This window comes from Papaver somniferum, chromosome 7 (genome assembly GCF_003573695.1).
Source record: "Papaver somniferum cultivar HN1 chromosome 7, ASM357369v1, whole genome shotgun sequence".
NCBI classification, from domain to species: domain Eukaryota; kingdom Viridiplantae; phylum Streptophyta; class Magnoliopsida; order Ranunculales; family Papaveraceae; genus Papaver; species Papaver somniferum.
Genome location: NC_039364.1, coordinates 121,617,164 through 121,634,551, shown reverse-complemented (window position 1 = coordinate 121,634,551; position 17,388 = coordinate 121,617,164). Strand labels below are relative to the sequence as shown.

Genomic DNA, 17,388 nt, shown 5'->3' with positions numbered 1-17,388 from the left:
GTTCATTGATCAGGACATGGAAAAGAACCATCAATAAACTTTTCAACCTGGAATTTCTTGAAAAGTGGTAACATTAAAGATTTCCAGGTGATGAAATTATCATCTTTGAGTTTCAAATGGATTATATGAGCAATAGTATTGAGCGGAAGTGTGGAAATTCGAACAGTAGGTCTTTGATCCATTGAAAGAAATCAAGATTTGAGATAAAATTGAAAAGTTGAAGACAAGATTTGAACAAACAACGAAAGTGAATGAAGATAGAAGCTAGTAAGATGAACAAATTTTATCAAGAATTTGATGCAATCTTGATAGAGAAATCGAAATTGAAAGAAAAGAAAAAGTAGATCTGAAAAAAAAAAAGTTTGCAGGAAGTGAAGAATCAAAGAATACCAAAGAAAAATAATCTTCACCCAAGAGAGTATCTGTGATTCAGTGTTGCAAGAGAAAAAGAACACCGATTTTTGTTGAAGGTGAAGAAAAAATCACCATTGAAAGATCAAAAGCTTAACCTGCTCTTGGTACCATAATGACAGGTGAAAATGATATTTCATATTGTGTATCAATATCAGTGTAATTGTTATTACAAGTGTTGTCTGAACAAAGCATTTATACTACACTATACACGTGCAGTTGACACAGAATTATAAATACAGACACTCTAAAGATAAGGGGCACCATTACAACTAACAACGCGATCATTATAAAAATCTGCAGTTCAATCATGTCGCCAGAGGAAGGTGTAACCATTGTCGATATGGGAAAAGGTTGGTGTGCGCCAAATTAAGTAAAAAGCATTTTTAAAGCAAGTTATTATTATTAACTTGGGATCCCAAAGTGGAAAAGTTTGGGAGAGTAAATCCAATCTAGGCATCACTCCTAGAACACATTATTATTCACTAGTGAACAAACAACGAAGAACATTATTCTTATTTGAGAAGAGGTACATATAGATAAGTGGTGAATTGTCTAGGGGTTGATCTGCAGATAGAATACAAACATAGAGGAGGATGAGAGGATGTCAGATTTGATGTATTTCATATCAGCATTTAGAAAGATACTTTGATACCGAGCAATGTCATCAACTGGGAAATGAACTGAGGATGACCAGGCCAAGCTGCTCCAGTCACCAAATTCCCATCAGTGAAGCAGCGGTCTATTGGGTCGGGTGCCAACCACGTTGCTCCTGCCAAAACTACATTAAGCTTTACTGCAGGATATGCCGTGCATTTCCTCCCCTGTACCACATTGCCAGACAAGAAAAAAAAAGTAGTGTTAGACACTGGTCAAGAACAATTAAAAACCATGTTTCCCTTTTACTTATACTGCGTATCGTCATTCAGTTGATGGAAATAGGCCAATCTAGTATTCAATAAGGGTTTCTGTTCACATCTACAATAATATCCATGTTTCCCTTTTGCTTATACTGTGTATCGTCATTCAGTTGATGGAAATGGGCCAATATAGTATCAATAAGGGTTCCTGTTCACATCAAATTTAAGAACTGTGTAAGTATCAGGAGTTTCAAGTCTCAGCTACCTTGAGAACATCTGCAGCTGATAGAATTTGTTGTCCATGGCAGATAGATGCTACAGGTTTTTCTGCCTCCATAAAGTGCTTCACCAAGACTAGCACTTTTTCATCCAATGCAAGGTACTCTGGTGCTCGGCCTCCAGGTATAACAAGTGCATCGTAGCTCGAATAATTTAAACCTTCAAAGGTTTCTGTCAGGTTGAAATCATGACCTGGCTTCTCGCTGTATGTTTGATCACCTTCAAAGTCATGGATAGCTGTTGGGCAGATATCACCTGATTTCTTTTTTGGGCAAACTGCATCAACATGGCATCCAAGAGCTTGTAGCGCCTGGAATGGTACCATAACCTCGTAATCTTCCATATAATCCTGCACAAGATGCAACAAAAATGAATAGTGATCTGCTATAACTGGCTGGGATTAAATAGAAAAACGAACAAAAAGAGTTTCTGACACATCCATGTATAATGTAAACACCAACGTTTATACAGGGAGAGTAATTCCAAAAGGATAGCATTGTTACACAGTTTCTTAAATATGTGTAACATATAGCATATATTGCCACTTTCTTCCTTATCCAAAAAATTCAATTTTCTGTTCTGTGTTTTGTACTTCTAAGAGGTCCCTTTGTATATTGTTGAAACACCGATAAAAACCATGGTTTTACATATTCTTTTGAGTGGATTAGAGTCTGAGACAAAACACTTCAGATTCAACCCAGTCCCAGATAGTACAGCGCCAAGTCACAAGTGAATTGCTAGTAGCTAAGAATGTCGTAACAGACAGTACACAGAGGCTCAATAATTAATTTGTGAATCCTAGTATCTCTATATGGGTTGTAGGATACCATGCTAGGTTCGCCACTTAGCAAGTTACGATATCTGAATAAAAAAGATACGCGTCATCGAACAATCATAACCATGACGTCGGCAAGATTCTTTTTCATGCTGGAAGACTTCCAACTCCTTGTCCTTGAAGAAAACAAATTAATCCATCAAATGGTTAGAACCTACTGGCTCAACAAATAAGATTGTATAGCGAAAAAGGTGCATCACTTTTGTGCCTCTAAATTTAAGCCCCTATTTGGTTATCTATATCTGCATCAATAGTTTCTGCTGATGAATGTAACATTGGTGCATCATGACTCGACCAATAGATCAAGTAAGCTAACAAGATGATAAATAAGCAGACATGAGATAGGGAATAATTTATTCACACAAAGCTAACCAATATAGCAAAGATAGAATATTCATGCGTAAAACCAGATGCTCCAATTCAGCACAAAAAAAAACCTACTGGCTTGGATATTTTTTACTAGAGAAATGAATAACTCAGTCAGGTGTGAATGTAAAAGGAAAACACCACATACCCCACAAAGAAACAAAATCCGCTTATCTGAACCAGACACAGCTCCTCCTAGAGCCTTAACGAAAATCTGGATAAACTCGGGATGTCCTATATATGTTGCTGCAGTTATAAGATTACCATCTGCAACACATGCTGACATTGTCTGTGGTTCAACCCAGTGACAACCTACAGAAAGTAGTGTGGGCTTCACAGTGGGAAATGCTGTGCACCTCTTTCCTTTACCAACACCTGCAGCTGCCAAGATCAGTTGCCCATGGCAAACAGAGGCAATTGGCTTTCCCGAATCAGAGAAATTTTTTACTAAGGCTAGAACGGATTCATCCATGGCGAGATATTCCGGGGCTCGCCCTCCAGGGATAACCAATCCATCGTATTTGCTTGCTTCGATTTCACTAAACGTGGCATTGAGGGTGAAATTGTGGCCCCGTGACTCTGAGTAAGTCTGCAACCACGGATATACATCAGGCTCATCACAAAAAAGAACCGAAAGTAATAAAGAACCAAAGCATGATCGGAAGTATGCAGTCCATCTTCATTTCAACTAGTGATATCAGATATATCAAAGAATCAAAGTATTTATTAAAACTGGATACTTGTTTAGATTAGAATAACTGTGGCGATTATTTTATCAAAATGGGGAATTTATTATATGTGCTTAAATTTGTCTTACACAAGTTGCAATGTAAAATCATCAACCTAGTACCTCTGAGCATTATCACGATGAATACAATTGAAAAAATATTCCAGCAACTATGTTACATTTGTACTACATGTGTTACTGCAAGATACATGTTCACGGCTCATTTGCACAGGAATTCTTACATCATAACTCCCCTAGTTGTTCATGAATGGGTAAACTGGGAGATATCCTCACATAAATCACAGGCCTAATGTGGATCTAAACTTACATTATGTCAACGCCAAAGTCGAACCTTGTGTAATCCAAAACCTAATCACCATCTCCTATTCTCAAAGACAAACAATTTCACATTAACACCATATCCTAGTAAATTTCATCTTATGTACACCCGCTGATGTCTGATAATTTCTCAAACTCGGTTTCTTCAAAATTGAAAAGCGAACTGTCATAAATAGATTGAGAGGGGTTAGTAATTGGACCTGATGACCAGAAAGCTGATGAACGGCAGTTCGACAAGTATCACCAGCTTTCTTTCCAGGACATACAGCATCCACTGAAATCCCGTAAGCCAACAATGCTTGAAATGGAACCATCACCTGTAAAATCAACAATCAGAACTTAATCAAAATACCCAAATAATCAAAACCCGTATTATGAGATTGGAAATATATATAGAAATTGATTCACTTTAAGATTTCGATTGAACAAAATAAGAGACAGTAATTAAGATTGAAAATGAACAATCTCCTAGTGTGTGTGTGTTTTTCCTTTCATGAATTACCTCGTAGTCTTCCATGTAATCTCCACAGAGTATAAGAACTGTTTTCGCCATTTTCTAGAGAGAGATACGAGAGTGTAGTAGTTGTTCTTCTGTAGTGTGGACTATGAATATGATATGAAGAGAGGGAAATAGAGCGACTTCTTTGGTTTATAATCAGGTAGAAGAAGAAGTAGGATTTGGGTGTCCGGGGAAAGTCAAACGTGTGTACAAGGATAATCTCATTATTTCGTGTCACTCATATGGAAGAAGCATTAGGTAATAGGTGTAACCGTGTAAGGTTAACACTGATGCTGATAATGTTATATATACTGTAGTTGTGTCACTGCTTGCAGAAAGACCCATAGATCCAACAGGCTTTCCTGCATCAGTAAATTCTTTTACTAAATTAAGTACATCTTCGTTCAAAGAGAGGTACTCTGGAGCTTGGCCACCGGGAACAACAAGTGCATCGTAGCTCGAAGAATTTAAAGCTTCAAAGGTTTCTGTGAGGTGGAAACTATAACCCGGCCTCGCACTATATGTTTGAGCCCCTGATTCAAACTCACGAATAATTGTTATGCAGCTTTCACCTGCCTTCTTATTAGGGCACCCTGCATCAACATGACATCCAAGAGCTTGAAGAGATTGAAATGACATGCGTACAGTACACTAAGCCATTGTACATCTTTTTTGCAAAGCGGAAAACAAACTAGAAAATTAATGCAGTAATAGGTTAATTAGTTTCGCACACTGACACACCTGATAGGCGGGAGGTTGAAAAATAGATGTGTGCACAGAATCACCAGCTTTCTTTCCAGGGAAAACTGCATCAACTGTGAATCCATAAGCCTGTAGTGCTTGAAATGGTACCTTCGCCTGCAAAATACAATCCAGTTCGAAAATAATCAGCTGACGAGGTAACTAATCAAATAAAAAATGTGTGCACTTGCACTGCACTGCACTGCATCTTTTGTGCTGGGAGTGAGGTAATTAAATCAATTACCTCAAATTCCTCCATGCGATCGCCAGGGACGGGCCTAGCAAGGGGCTAATCTGGGCTATAGCCCGTCCCTATTTTTGGCCCCAAAAAAATCATGTAGGAGAGTTTGTTAAAAGGGGAAATTAGGCTATGATCGGTTTATATTTTTCAGCTTCTGTGACACCCATAATTATTTGTAATCATGAAAAATATTTGCATGACTCATTATGCATCATATATTTTTAGGGGTATAATTGACAAACAATCTATAGAATAATATAACAGGGATTTTTTATAGTGCACACGGATTCAGGTGGAAACTCTAATCGATCAGGGTAGGATGTGGCTCTCTTCTCTCTCTGGTGAATCGGGCGACCATGTTATTGTGACTCAGTGATTAAAATCGCTTTTTCGGTTTGATTAAAACTCTCTGGTTTGCAATATCAATCATTTTTCTTTAATGTCTCATCATCCAAATCTATTGCATTAGTTTCTTTTCAAATCTCTTTTCTCTCTTTTTTCCTTTTATCGTTTTTGTTTTTATTTTCTGAATCGGTAATGTTCCTATCTTTCTTTTCCTAATTTTTTCTCTTTTTTTCTTACTTCTTTAAACTCTTCAGTATCAAAACAATGATAATAGATCATCCAATGTTTTGTTAATTTTTGCAGAGCCAATTTACCATCATGAAAGTAATTCAGTATTGGACTTTTGTCCAATATTTTCTTCTTCTGACAATGGTGTTGTTGCAGCCTCGTGTAGTCGTAACAACATCTTCACCAACATTATTGCAATCTATCAATACGGTAGAACAAAACAATATATTCAAGTATTATGATTTTGATCATGTATATGATTGTTTTGATCTTCTCAAGATTCCTAGTAGCAAGTTGACTAGTCTGATTCAGATCAGAGAAATTCAAAATTTGAATTTTCTACACAAGAAGTTTTCGCCTTTTTCAAGCGTGATTGGAGGACACACAATTACTTTTCGTTCAAGTCTCAGTTGACCCTATTTCTTCTCAACCCCAGCAAATTTTCTCCTAATCTTCAGCATATTTCCTTACCTTATATCTCTTATCATAGTTATCACAATATAACTAAAATTAGTTATTACAGATATTCTCTGAGTCGTTATATTAACCAAGTCTCAACCATCTCTAAGATTATCCTTCTGCAGTTTCATACTTCTTTTTCAAACCCTAAAACCATGGCTTCATCCTCAAACAACCAAGTTTCTGCCATTACCTCCCAAATGCAAATGACTAGAATCCGTGATATCGATGCAAAACAACTAAGGCGTGCAGTTGGTTCTTCAACATCTATCTAGGAAGCTACAGATGAATGGAGTAACACTCTTATTGGAAAACTCCACTTTAAAGATCATGTTGAGACTTATATAGTAAGAAAGGAAGCTACTCAAATTTTGTGGAAGCAATACAAAGTAAGACAAGTGAGATCCCTAGACAAAAACGTATTCCTTTTCAAGTTTAACTCCATGGAAGTTGTAGAAGCTATTCTCAAAAAAGGCCCAGGGAATGTTCAAAAATGCCATCTGAACCTCAAAAAGTATGATGCCTCTATTGTCGTTAAAAATCAAGTTTTCACTTATCAAGATTGGAATTTTCAATTTAAGAATCTTCTTCTTGAACATCGCTCAGTTCAGGTTATTGATAAAGCTCTAGAAGAACTAGGTCCAAAAAATTGGACTGAACCAGAAAATTGTAGACTTGTTGCTGGTAGCATGATAACAACAAGAGTGGGGATTGACTTAAAAAAGCCTCTCTTCAGAGGTGGTTGGTGGGATACTGCATCGGGAGGAGTTACTTTGGTCAGATATCATTGGGAGAGACAACCTCATAAACTTTGCCAGGAGTGTTTTAATGTTGATCATATTGATGATGAATGACAAAATATAGCGGAAGATTTAAAGGTAAGAAGATACACAAATGAGGAGTATATAACTCACATCAATGAGCTAGCCACAACATATGAAGTAGAGATCTCTAATGACTTAGACCAAATGATCCAGCAAATTTGTGAAGCTAGCCAAAGGCAGATTAATGAAGGAAAAGAAGAGCAAAAAGATGTCAGAAACGCTAAGAAATCAAGGAGCAATGATGAAGAAACTGATCATACTTCTGAGTCTATTATAGATTCCCAACATCAGGGTAATCTTAAGAACATCATGAATCATAATACTGCAACTACTAATGAAGTTTTTGATGACATGGAACATGATTTGGCTGAAGAAGGAGAATAACTTGCAAAAGAGTACCTTCATGAAAGTGAAAAGGTTGTTGCTGTTTTGGTAATTTCTCACTTATTCTCTTATTTTCAGTTTTCTAAACTTTACTTATTTTAATATTTGCTTGCTCATCTTCCTCCTAAACTTAAAAATGAAAGTTTTGATTTGGAATTGTCAAGGTTTTTTAGGAAAAGATATTAGAGACCATCTTCACCATCTGACCCGTCGACACCAACATAAACACAATGATTGTAAGTCAAACAATACTAATCGTTACTCTCACTTTTTAAGTTTATACCTGGTGACTTAGAATTACAATTATGAAAGAAGATGTTGATAAACTAGATAAATTGCCTCTCTTTATGAAGAAGAGAAAAGAAATCTCGGGAAAAAACACAATTTTGAAAATATGGGCCTATGATGAATTTTTTTCACCAGAAATGGGTGTGCGCGTGAACTCTTCCGCCCGTGGGTTTGATGCTGAAAAAAATGAAAAAATAGGTCTAGTAGTAGTTTTCACTTGTGTTAAAAATATTTTCTAGCCCACTTATATTTATGGCTAGTCAATGTAATTTTAGCCCAAATAACTTTTAGCCCATGATCTTGTTTATAATTTGAAATTTTCTTCGTATTATCTATTTATTTTTTCATTTTTCTTCCAATCATGTGTTTATTCTAAATTTTATGCATTTTAATTTTTGTACTTCACTATTTATCTAATGTTCTACAGAAAACCCAGTTAATTACTAAATATGCAGTTCTTTCCAACAAAAAAATCACCGCGCCCTACGACTGCACTTTCCATAAGTGATATTCTAGCCCTATCATACAAACATTTCTGGGTCCGTCCCTGGCAATCGCCACATATCATCAGAATAGTTTTTTTAGTTGCAGAAATCGCCATTGTAATACAGTGAGAGAGAGATAGAGACAAAATTAACGAATGTGTGTAATTGAATCGAAGACGAGGATCTAATATTTTGAACTACTCCTTGAGAAGAAAGCTCTATAAATAAGTAGTTACATAAGCAGCCTGAAGGGATTTTAAAATTATAGAAGGAGAAATTGAAAATGTTCGTCGAGCCGCCACCTTCGGAAAATAAAGGTTTCGCTGAGAAATTGAACTTATTAAAGATTTTTTTAGATCCTACCAAACATGAATTATCATCACCCACTTTTAGAAAACGATTTTTAATATGTACAAACCAAATTAAACAGAACACCAAAAATCTGTGATTAGACTAGTTTTGGGCCGCCCATGTGAATGATTGAAGAATAATGGAGAAGTCAGAAGCCTAATAAAAAAGAACTATAATTTTGGGCATACCAAAATCTTCCAAGGCATACTTAATGAAGATAAAAAAGGTTGTGAAATAGCAAAATCAGAATAACCCCTTAACCCAAAAAAATTTTAATGGCAAATCTGCCCTTTACGTATTAGTGTTAATAACCTTGATTAGTGATTAAATATTTTGTTTAGTGATTAAAATAATTTTCAGAATTATAAGAGTTGTTTAGATGAAAAATTTGAGGATGAGTTGTTTACACAAACTCAAGATGATGATTTTTATGAGCCAAATCCTGATGATGAAGACATTGATGAGGAACCCAATGCTTCTAATACACAGGTACACTTATATCCTATACTTAATCTCACTTCTATAGCTATCAATTATCAAAAGTTAGGTTTTTTGAATCATGGTTCGGCGAAACAGGTTGACGTTCGGCTCACATTTATGAGCCGAATCTACCAATTGATGAACGGTTCGGCTTACTGAATCTGTTTACTGCATGTGCCGAACTGTTTGCTAGACACTAGTTCGGCTTATATGAAAGTTTCATAGTAAGCCGAACAACATCCTGAATAGCTCGGAAAAAAAATAATTACCGGTTCAGCTTATATTTCGAAAATCGTATGAGCCGAACATCAATTTGTTATTTTTTGGGTTAAAATATTGTTATTGGTTCGACACATATTGAGAATATCGTAATATCCGAATCTCGTTAATGTGCTAGGTTCGGCACATATTATGATTATCGAATACGCCGAACCCCTATGCATCTTTATCTGTGACTAGGTTCGGCTTGAAATTTCATGAAATTTCATGCCGAACTGTTCATATACACTTACAGGAAGCTTTTGTGAAGAACAGTTCGGCTAAAAACACAACTCAATTTTGAGCCGAACCCAACACTGTAACCGTCATTTTATCAATGAAAAACAACAAATAGGATATTGGGTTTGTAAAACTTGCTTTCTTATCCTCATTTCCGGAGTTGGAGATGCAGTTGGTTCAATTTATGGTTCAATTGGTGGTTGATTTTCAGTTTCTACACCTTCATCTTCAATTGGTTCTTCTTCTTCAATTGATGGATTAGAAGACGATTTGGTTTTCCTAGTACCTGCTTTTCTTTGTACGAGTCATTATGTGGTTGAGTTTAATCGATGATCAAATTTTTACGAATCGACAATTAATCACGATGATGAATTATTTTTTTCGCAGGAGGGGGAAGAGTTCGGCTAGAGGAGGAAGAGGAAGAAGAGATGGTAAGGGAAACTGATTTTGATTTTTTAGAAAACTGATTTTAGATTTTTGTATTAAGGTTATATAGGTAATTGAACTACCCATAGGGTACCCCTTAAAAGGTCACCCAAGATGGGACTATTGTTTTGTACGCCTAGAAAGATTTTGGTATGCCCAAAATCAGGGTTCATAAAAAAAGATCATGTTTCTGGTGAACAAATCCCTGGACCCTGATCCTGAATGTGTTTTAGCAGTTTTTTTTGCTTGTCAAAATCATTTACTAGCTTTGAAGAGTATACCGTAAGAACATGTCCCATGGGGAAAGTATGCTTTAGGAGAAGCTATATATCCCAGTGTTGATGTTGGTTTTTAGCTTAGGGTTAAAATCGTAAAACCTTGCATCTGACGTCACTCTGCAAGAAAACGGTGTCGTGAGTACTAACCTCTCCACCGGCATATTTATTGAGTCATTCGATATATTTACATGAAATTTATCCAGACTGGCGAATGTAGCAACCATCCCAAACACTCTGTAAATTTCGGCACCTCGCCAATACAAGACTCACTGAGTACTTTCCTGTGCTATGTTCCCCGGCAGAACCCTTAATATCGGTATGGCATGACGGATTTATATTCACTCGAAACGGAGTAGCATGAACCTTCAAGTACCAAAGTTAAGGCCATCGCACGAAATGCTCATACGGAAAGCACACTGCATTCTGTAGATAAGGATTTTTTTGGCAGCATACAAAATTCAGCCAATTATTGTGATAACTCACAAAAAGCTCATAAACCCGACTCATTTACAAAATTAGGGTTTCACGCCCCGCGCAGTACACTAGACCCCGTTGGTCGAAAAACTATGCTTAGCCAAACTAGGCAATTAAATCCGCCACAGCGCACTGGAAGTGTGGCCACGCCCTAGCTTGCCGGCCCCACTTCCCATCGACCAATCAGGTCTCTTTGAATCCTCCACACTCACACAGAAGTGTAGCCATGCCCATGCCTGGCCGGCCCTCTTACATTAACCAACCAGGTTATTTTAAACTCGCCACAGTGTTGAAAAGAAGGAAACCGCGCCAGATGGTCGCAAAGCCAATTGGCTTCCCAAAAACGCACCAACATGCCAAGCAGCATGCCAAACATGCCAAACGCACATACCAGGCACACATGCCAGATGCACATGCCAACCGCGCCAAACATGACCACTCACCCCATGCGACGTGCCATATAGGCTAATTAGGGTTTCGACAAGCCAAGCCCTAATTTAGGCAAGATTTCCACACCAACGTGCCAAAAATTTCAGTGGCTATGGCTACGCGCGCAACCGTGCTAAAGGAATGCACGAGCCGTGCCAGCCATGCCGCAATACCGCTAGCGCAAGTTAAAGGCGTCACTGCCAATTAAAGGTAGCCATGATCGACGACTACCTTTCCTCCTGAGATGCGATCTCAGCCATCCAAGTTCGCCACCAAACTAACAGGCTTGTGGAAACTTTTGAGCGACCATGCTGCCAAACCCTAAACTTTGGCCACGGCATCAAATCCCATTTTGGCCGCGGCGCCTCATTTCGGCCACAGTGCCAAACCCTAACCTTGGCCATGCCGCCAAGCCCTAGCCTTGGCCACAGAGCCAAATCTTAACTTTGGTCATGCTAAACACTACAGGCGTGGCCATGCCACTGACATGCTGCTATGCCACGGCCACTGGCATGCCATCATGCCACTGCTACTAGCATGTCGCTATGCCACGGCCACTGGCATGCCACCATGCCACAACTACTAGCATGTCGCTATGCCACGGCCACTGGCGTGCCACCATTCCAACGCTACTAGCATGTCGATATGTCGCGGCTACGCCATTGGCATGCCACTATGCCAGGGCTATGCCACTGGCATGCCACTAGCATGCCGTTATGCCATGGATCCACCGGGCGCTACTATGTCAATGGCGCCACTTCGATATACAACAAGATGCGGACATAATCAATGGTCACTCTTCCTCATGAGATGTAATCTCAGCCATCAAAATTCTCCACCGAGCCGTTCAGCTCGTGACAAGTTTTAGGCGACTAGCCAAAACGAATCTACCATCACATATGCTATTTACCTATGGCAAGCCTCTCATTTTTAACTTGCCACACGTAGAAAAGTGATACATGTTTTCCACGAAAATACTCGAGACTTCAAAGCATGTCACAAACTGGGGGATACTCATCAGGGTATTGGTCTGGCGGTTTACAGCGTGCGGCGTGCAATACGCCCGTTACAGAAAGTATCATAAAGTGGGGTGGTTAGTAATGGCAAGAAGTAATGGTGTAAACGTATCCTTCATTATGGAAACATAAATTCCAGGCGTTAACCGTTACTCCCTTCTTCCACCACTCAATCGTTTCCACTTCCCACGATACCATGGTACGTTTTGTTGCGACTTGTATGAATAGGTCTCACCTATTTTCCACCAAACGACAAGTTTTGGTCAGGAGAACAATACCACATCCAGAAATCATCGGATAGCTCTTATCCAGCTAGCCAGTTCAACTTTCTGTCACAAGTCACAAAACACCCACACTTCCAGAATCAACTATTCTGGTCTCAACACTTTCTTCGCTTCCCTCCATAAGACCAACTCTTCTCCTTCACTTTGTGACTGAAGCAAGCCTGGAACGGCCATTTCTTAGTTTAGGTCAGGATTGTAAAGATTGATCTCTTGAATAAAAAATACTCCCGTGCAGTACATTGTTTAGGGTTTAGATTTGTTTCTCACCCACACACCCAAAATTGCCAAAATCGGCAGAAACAGTCTTCACCCACAAACACCTAGGCTGGAAATTCCCCCTAAACCTTTATTCCCTCCCTCCTCCTCCATATCCTGGAAATCTCATAGGGAAATAGAACAATGGAGAATAGGCGAGTAGAACGAAATGGATAGCCGATAACTAGACCATCCGCATATAGATCATAGATGAACCATTAATAAAAACTTGTGACAACCAAGTTCACATAAATTTATAAAAATGTTACAAAATAAACTACAATCTAAATAAAATAGCCAAAAAATATATAATATATACATATATAATATATACATATATATATATATATATATATATATATATATAAAGGCTTAAAAATGGTATAGCTAAACTATTTAGGTATTGGTTTTTGAGATAGGAAACTGTTTGACATATCAGATAATATTACAGTTCGTTGCCGACTTAGCTGTCGCCAGGCAGTTTTTTCTTCTTCTAAATCTCTCGATCTCTAAGAGCAAGGCATGTGGAATAAGTGTTAAAAGCACTCATTCACTACCTAATCGAGTGAGGAACTAGATGAAAGTTGATTTTTTGACCGTGGGGGAGGAAAACTAGATACTAACATGCTGATGTTTGATTAGTGCATACTTCACATATATTTGATGTCAGTTTCATGCTAGTATTTGTTGACTTTTTTTTGCAAAGTATTATTTATTGCGTTTGTTTTTTATTATTTTGTGTTTTATTAAGTGAATCATTTAAAAGAATTGTATTGGCACTTAATTGTGTAATAAAAGAAGTTAGCTACAAACGGAGAAGTGTCAAAAACAAAGTGGAACTTGCTCAAATCCAGGATTTCTTCTCATTATCGTGAAAAGAACGAAAAGGCGGAGAGAACGACGAAAGAATTGAGTCATTCCAACGTCGTATCAAGAAGTTACAAGCGTTTGAAGCAAGTCAAAGTTGGGAAAGGTGCTGAAGCACATAATTTATATAGACGCACGCTAGGATTACTCAGGGCAGCCACCAAGGTCTGACGAATTACTACAGGCAGTCAAATCATACAAAAGCACCAGTTTTTATACTTGGGGTCGCCGATGTTTGAAAATCTTTTACAACGCCAACAAATGGTTTAAGGCACCTTCATCTTCTTCATCAGGTAGAAAAGTAAGGAAAGTTCTACGACAGAGTGATGCTCTGTGTTGTTGTTTCCGTGATAGTTGTTGGATGTTTGGGCTCAAGGAAATGGAGAAGTTTGTGCCATTGACAATGACTTAATGATAATGGAGATGAAAAGATTTGGGTTGCAGCCGAGAGTTGGAGTTTGAGAAATCGGATTTTGTGTTGAAGATCAAGGAAGATGATGTTGGTTCATGGTGCAGATGTATGATGCTTGGAGATAAAACTAGGAATAAAAATAAGATATTGACCCGTGGTGAACTCACTACCATGACAGGTGCTTAATGGAATGCAACCGGAAATGATGATGGATCGATGTTGGTTGGTAATATCTGTGGTGTAGGTGATTGTAGTGACTACTCATCGGTGATGGAGAAGAGGTATACTGGCTTATGAGTAATTAATATACAACATGGGTTGAACATACAAATGAATTCAACCGTATACCTTATGAGTAATTAACTATGATCCAACTAGCTCTGATACCACATGTTAGACAGTTCTATCATTTGATGGTCTTCTCTGGACGTCGTTCCTTTGACTCTAGTCAATGTTATTTTTCATCTCTTTGATGAGTATTTATCACCTAGTTAGTGTGGTATTTATGTCACAATCTGGTGATTTCTTTGTCATCTATCTACAGTTAGATTTATCTTCTTTCTCTCATGTTACTCTCTTTTTTCTTCATTTTCACTTGTTAGTGTTTTTTCCATCCCCCTTACCCCATGTTTTGCTCCTTTTTTTTATTTTATGACTTCAATTTCAAAGACAGTTGAAGATTTTGAAGGGTTACTACATAGAATTGAAGAACCTGATCAAACTTATGTGTATGAAGATGATGGTGATCTAGATGAGGTTAATGTATAACATAATAATAATCTTGTTTTTAAACTGATTTCTGGAAAGGAATACAAGCTGAGTATCCTGAATGAAATTGTAACTAAAGCTTGGAGACAATTGAGGGCGTTAAATCTAATAGATCTGGGTAGTGGTATCTACAAATCTAAGTTTACTCTTCTATGTGATTTGGAGGTAGTCTTACAAGGGTCTCCTTGGGCTGTAAGAGACAAATCTTAGTAGCGAGGAACGAAATCGAAACCGGGAACGAGAATCATAAAATGTCTTAAAAATCAAATTCGAGGAGCGTGTTGGGAGTGTAAATTAGACTATTAAGTTTCTAAATTTTTAATGTAGAAATAAGACAAAAAGCTAAAAAACTTAGTACTTGTGGGTCTTTAAACTGTAATGTGATTAATGTAATAGAACTACGATACCAAGGATATGAATGGAAGTTGAAAAGAGTGTTGCTGATCGTGAGGGTTTAAGAGGTGAAGACACACACTAAAGTAAGTATACATACACTTATATATTTACAGAGGTTGCTGCTTGGAATTTCTTGAGGTAAAAAGTATCGTGTAGGAAACTGATGTGGAAAGCGGGTCCGGCAGGATAAACATATAATATAAATTAGGTGATGACACATATCATATACAACGACTTGAAGATATGAAAATACCTAGATAGATATATGAGAATATACACAGTTAGCACAATCAGTAGATAAAGATACGAAGATCTGAGATATATACACTTAGTAGATAAAGATATATGAGAATATACCCACTTAGTATATAAAGATATGAAGAATTGAAGATATGAGAAAATACTGAACGAGTGAAGCGTTTCTCACTTTATGGGAGCGCGTTTATCTTAGGTTAGGAGTGCGCTCCCATCACGAATCTCATTGATATCATGGTTCTCAGTCAGATCTGTGACCACTTCTCACGTTTTTGGCTACTAAGAGAAGAACTGTTTATTTTGGAGAGATGCAATGGGGATCTGCTTATGGAAGAGTATGAGTTCAAGTACGTTTCTTTTTGGATGCACTTCTATGGATTACCTCTAAGCATGATGAAAGTTTAAAAGGTGTTCAATATTGCGAACGAACTAGACACGCCAGAGCCAATAAATCAATAGATGACAGCTAAACAAGGGAAGTATGCTAAAATTAAAGTTTCTCTGGATATTACAAAGCCTATTCCTAAAGGGATGGTGGTCGTTTTGAAGTCTAAGTAGAGAATAATAATTACATTAAGATATGAAAAACTACCGGGATTATGTTTCTATTGTGGTTTCTTCGAGAATTTGATGAAACAATGTCCCCTTCTATCACGAAAATTGGAAGCAGATCATACTTTATCTACTGAACAGATTGCATTCAAAATGAATGACAAGTTCTTGGCTAGATACACATAAGAAATTTGAGCTTACTACAAATCATACCCAGGTTCTTACAATCCAAATTCTAACAGAGCTACAATGAGAAAGACAATGGAGTCAATTCAGGAATCGTCGATCTTCGCAGGAGGAATGAACGAATAAATGGAAGCCACGCGGGATCTCCAGATGAATTTGGCTTCCTTAAAGGTATGAATCTAAAGTTCAAAATATAACAACAGCTGTTGAAGTCCCATTAAATGGTCCAAATGGTCCTAGTGTAGTTAACTTAAGTAAAGGAAAAACTAGCGAAGTTGATCAAGTTTTGCTGATTAAATCCAATGGTTGAGAGTGCGACAGTAATAAAGCTAAAGAGGGTATTAAGGAAGAATCTTTTACAAGAGACAACAATAGTGATCTCATCACAACAACCTACGCAACAAACAAAACCGACTCTGATAAGGTTGTTGGAATGTCAGGCTTCAGAAATGAAAGGTTAGCAGATCCAAGAATTCGGTCTATGTACAACGGTAAGCAATTCTACTTTGCTAGACAATAGCTTTAAAACTGTTAGAAAGTTATCTCAACCCACGTCTAAATTCATCAGTAAGTCTTGTTTATCTCCGTCAAATGTGGTTAACATTTGAAAGAGGTCTTACTTACCGATGGTGCAAACCCATCAGACAAAAATCCCAAATCCAATTCTGGAGTTGAATCAACCCGTCAAACATTACCATCCAATTTGTATCCCCCAAATCCTCCATCTCCCCTAACTAAATCTAATCTCAGCATCTATGATACTGAATAGGAAAGTTCATCGTTGTCTGCATCAATCTCTGAGACAACGAACACAAAGAAGAAAAAAACAGGATGGAAAAGATCTACTAGGAAATTGACTGAAAACCCACTAAGAAAGTAGCATGTCCAGTGGACATTGATACTCCAACTTAGAAGACCATACAATCAATCTCTCCATAAATGGGTGTGATGCCTTGATGCGTGTCGTAGGTACTCAAATTAATTCACTTATATTCTACTAAAGAATAGTATAGCAGTAAATAAGATTTGTTCCCACTGAGAGCATGGAGTTTTAGTTGTCAAAAAGTGTCATAATGGGGGTTTGTTTTAGATTTTTAAAGCTAAATAAATAATAAAGCAATGAAAAGTAATTAAGATTGCAAACAATGAG

At 37.6% G+C, this 17,388-nt stretch overlaps 1 protein-coding gene across 1 annotated transcript; it reads right to left on the bottom strand.

Moving 5' to 3' along the window:
• Positions 1–784: 784 nt before the first annotated feature.
• LOC113298293 (protein DJ-1 homolog D) lies at positions 785–4,508 on the bottom strand. The gene is made up of 5 exons (XM_026546992.1): positions 4,320–4,508; positions 4,018–4,134; positions 2,900–3,340; positions 1,537–1,899; positions 785–1,235 (listed from the first exon to the last, which is right to left on the bottom strand). Exons 1-5 carry the CDS (start codon positions 4,368–4,370, stop codon positions 1,047–1,049), a joined length of 1,161 nt encoding a protein of 386 aa, XP_026402777.1. The 5' UTR covers positions 4,371–4,508; the 3' UTR covers positions 785–1,046.
• Positions 4,509–17,388: the final 12,880 nt, after the last annotated feature.

What these genes read in the sequence shown, in the direction of transcription:
- LOC113298293 (XM_026546992.1), bottom strand. Translation starts at nt 4,370, where the DNA reads ATGGCGAAAACAGTTCTTATACTCTGTGGAGATTACATGGAAGACTAC. An exon ending in GGATTTTGTTTCTTTGTGGG is followed by an intron (nt 1,900 to 2,899) that starts GTATGTGGTGTT and finishes CATCTTGTGCAG; the next exon opens with GATTATATGGAAGATTACGA. An exon ending in CAGCTGCAGATGTTCTCAAG is followed by an intron (nt 1,236 to 1,536) that starts GTAGCTGAGACT and finishes AATGTGGTACAG; the next exon opens with GGGAGGAAATGCACGGCATA.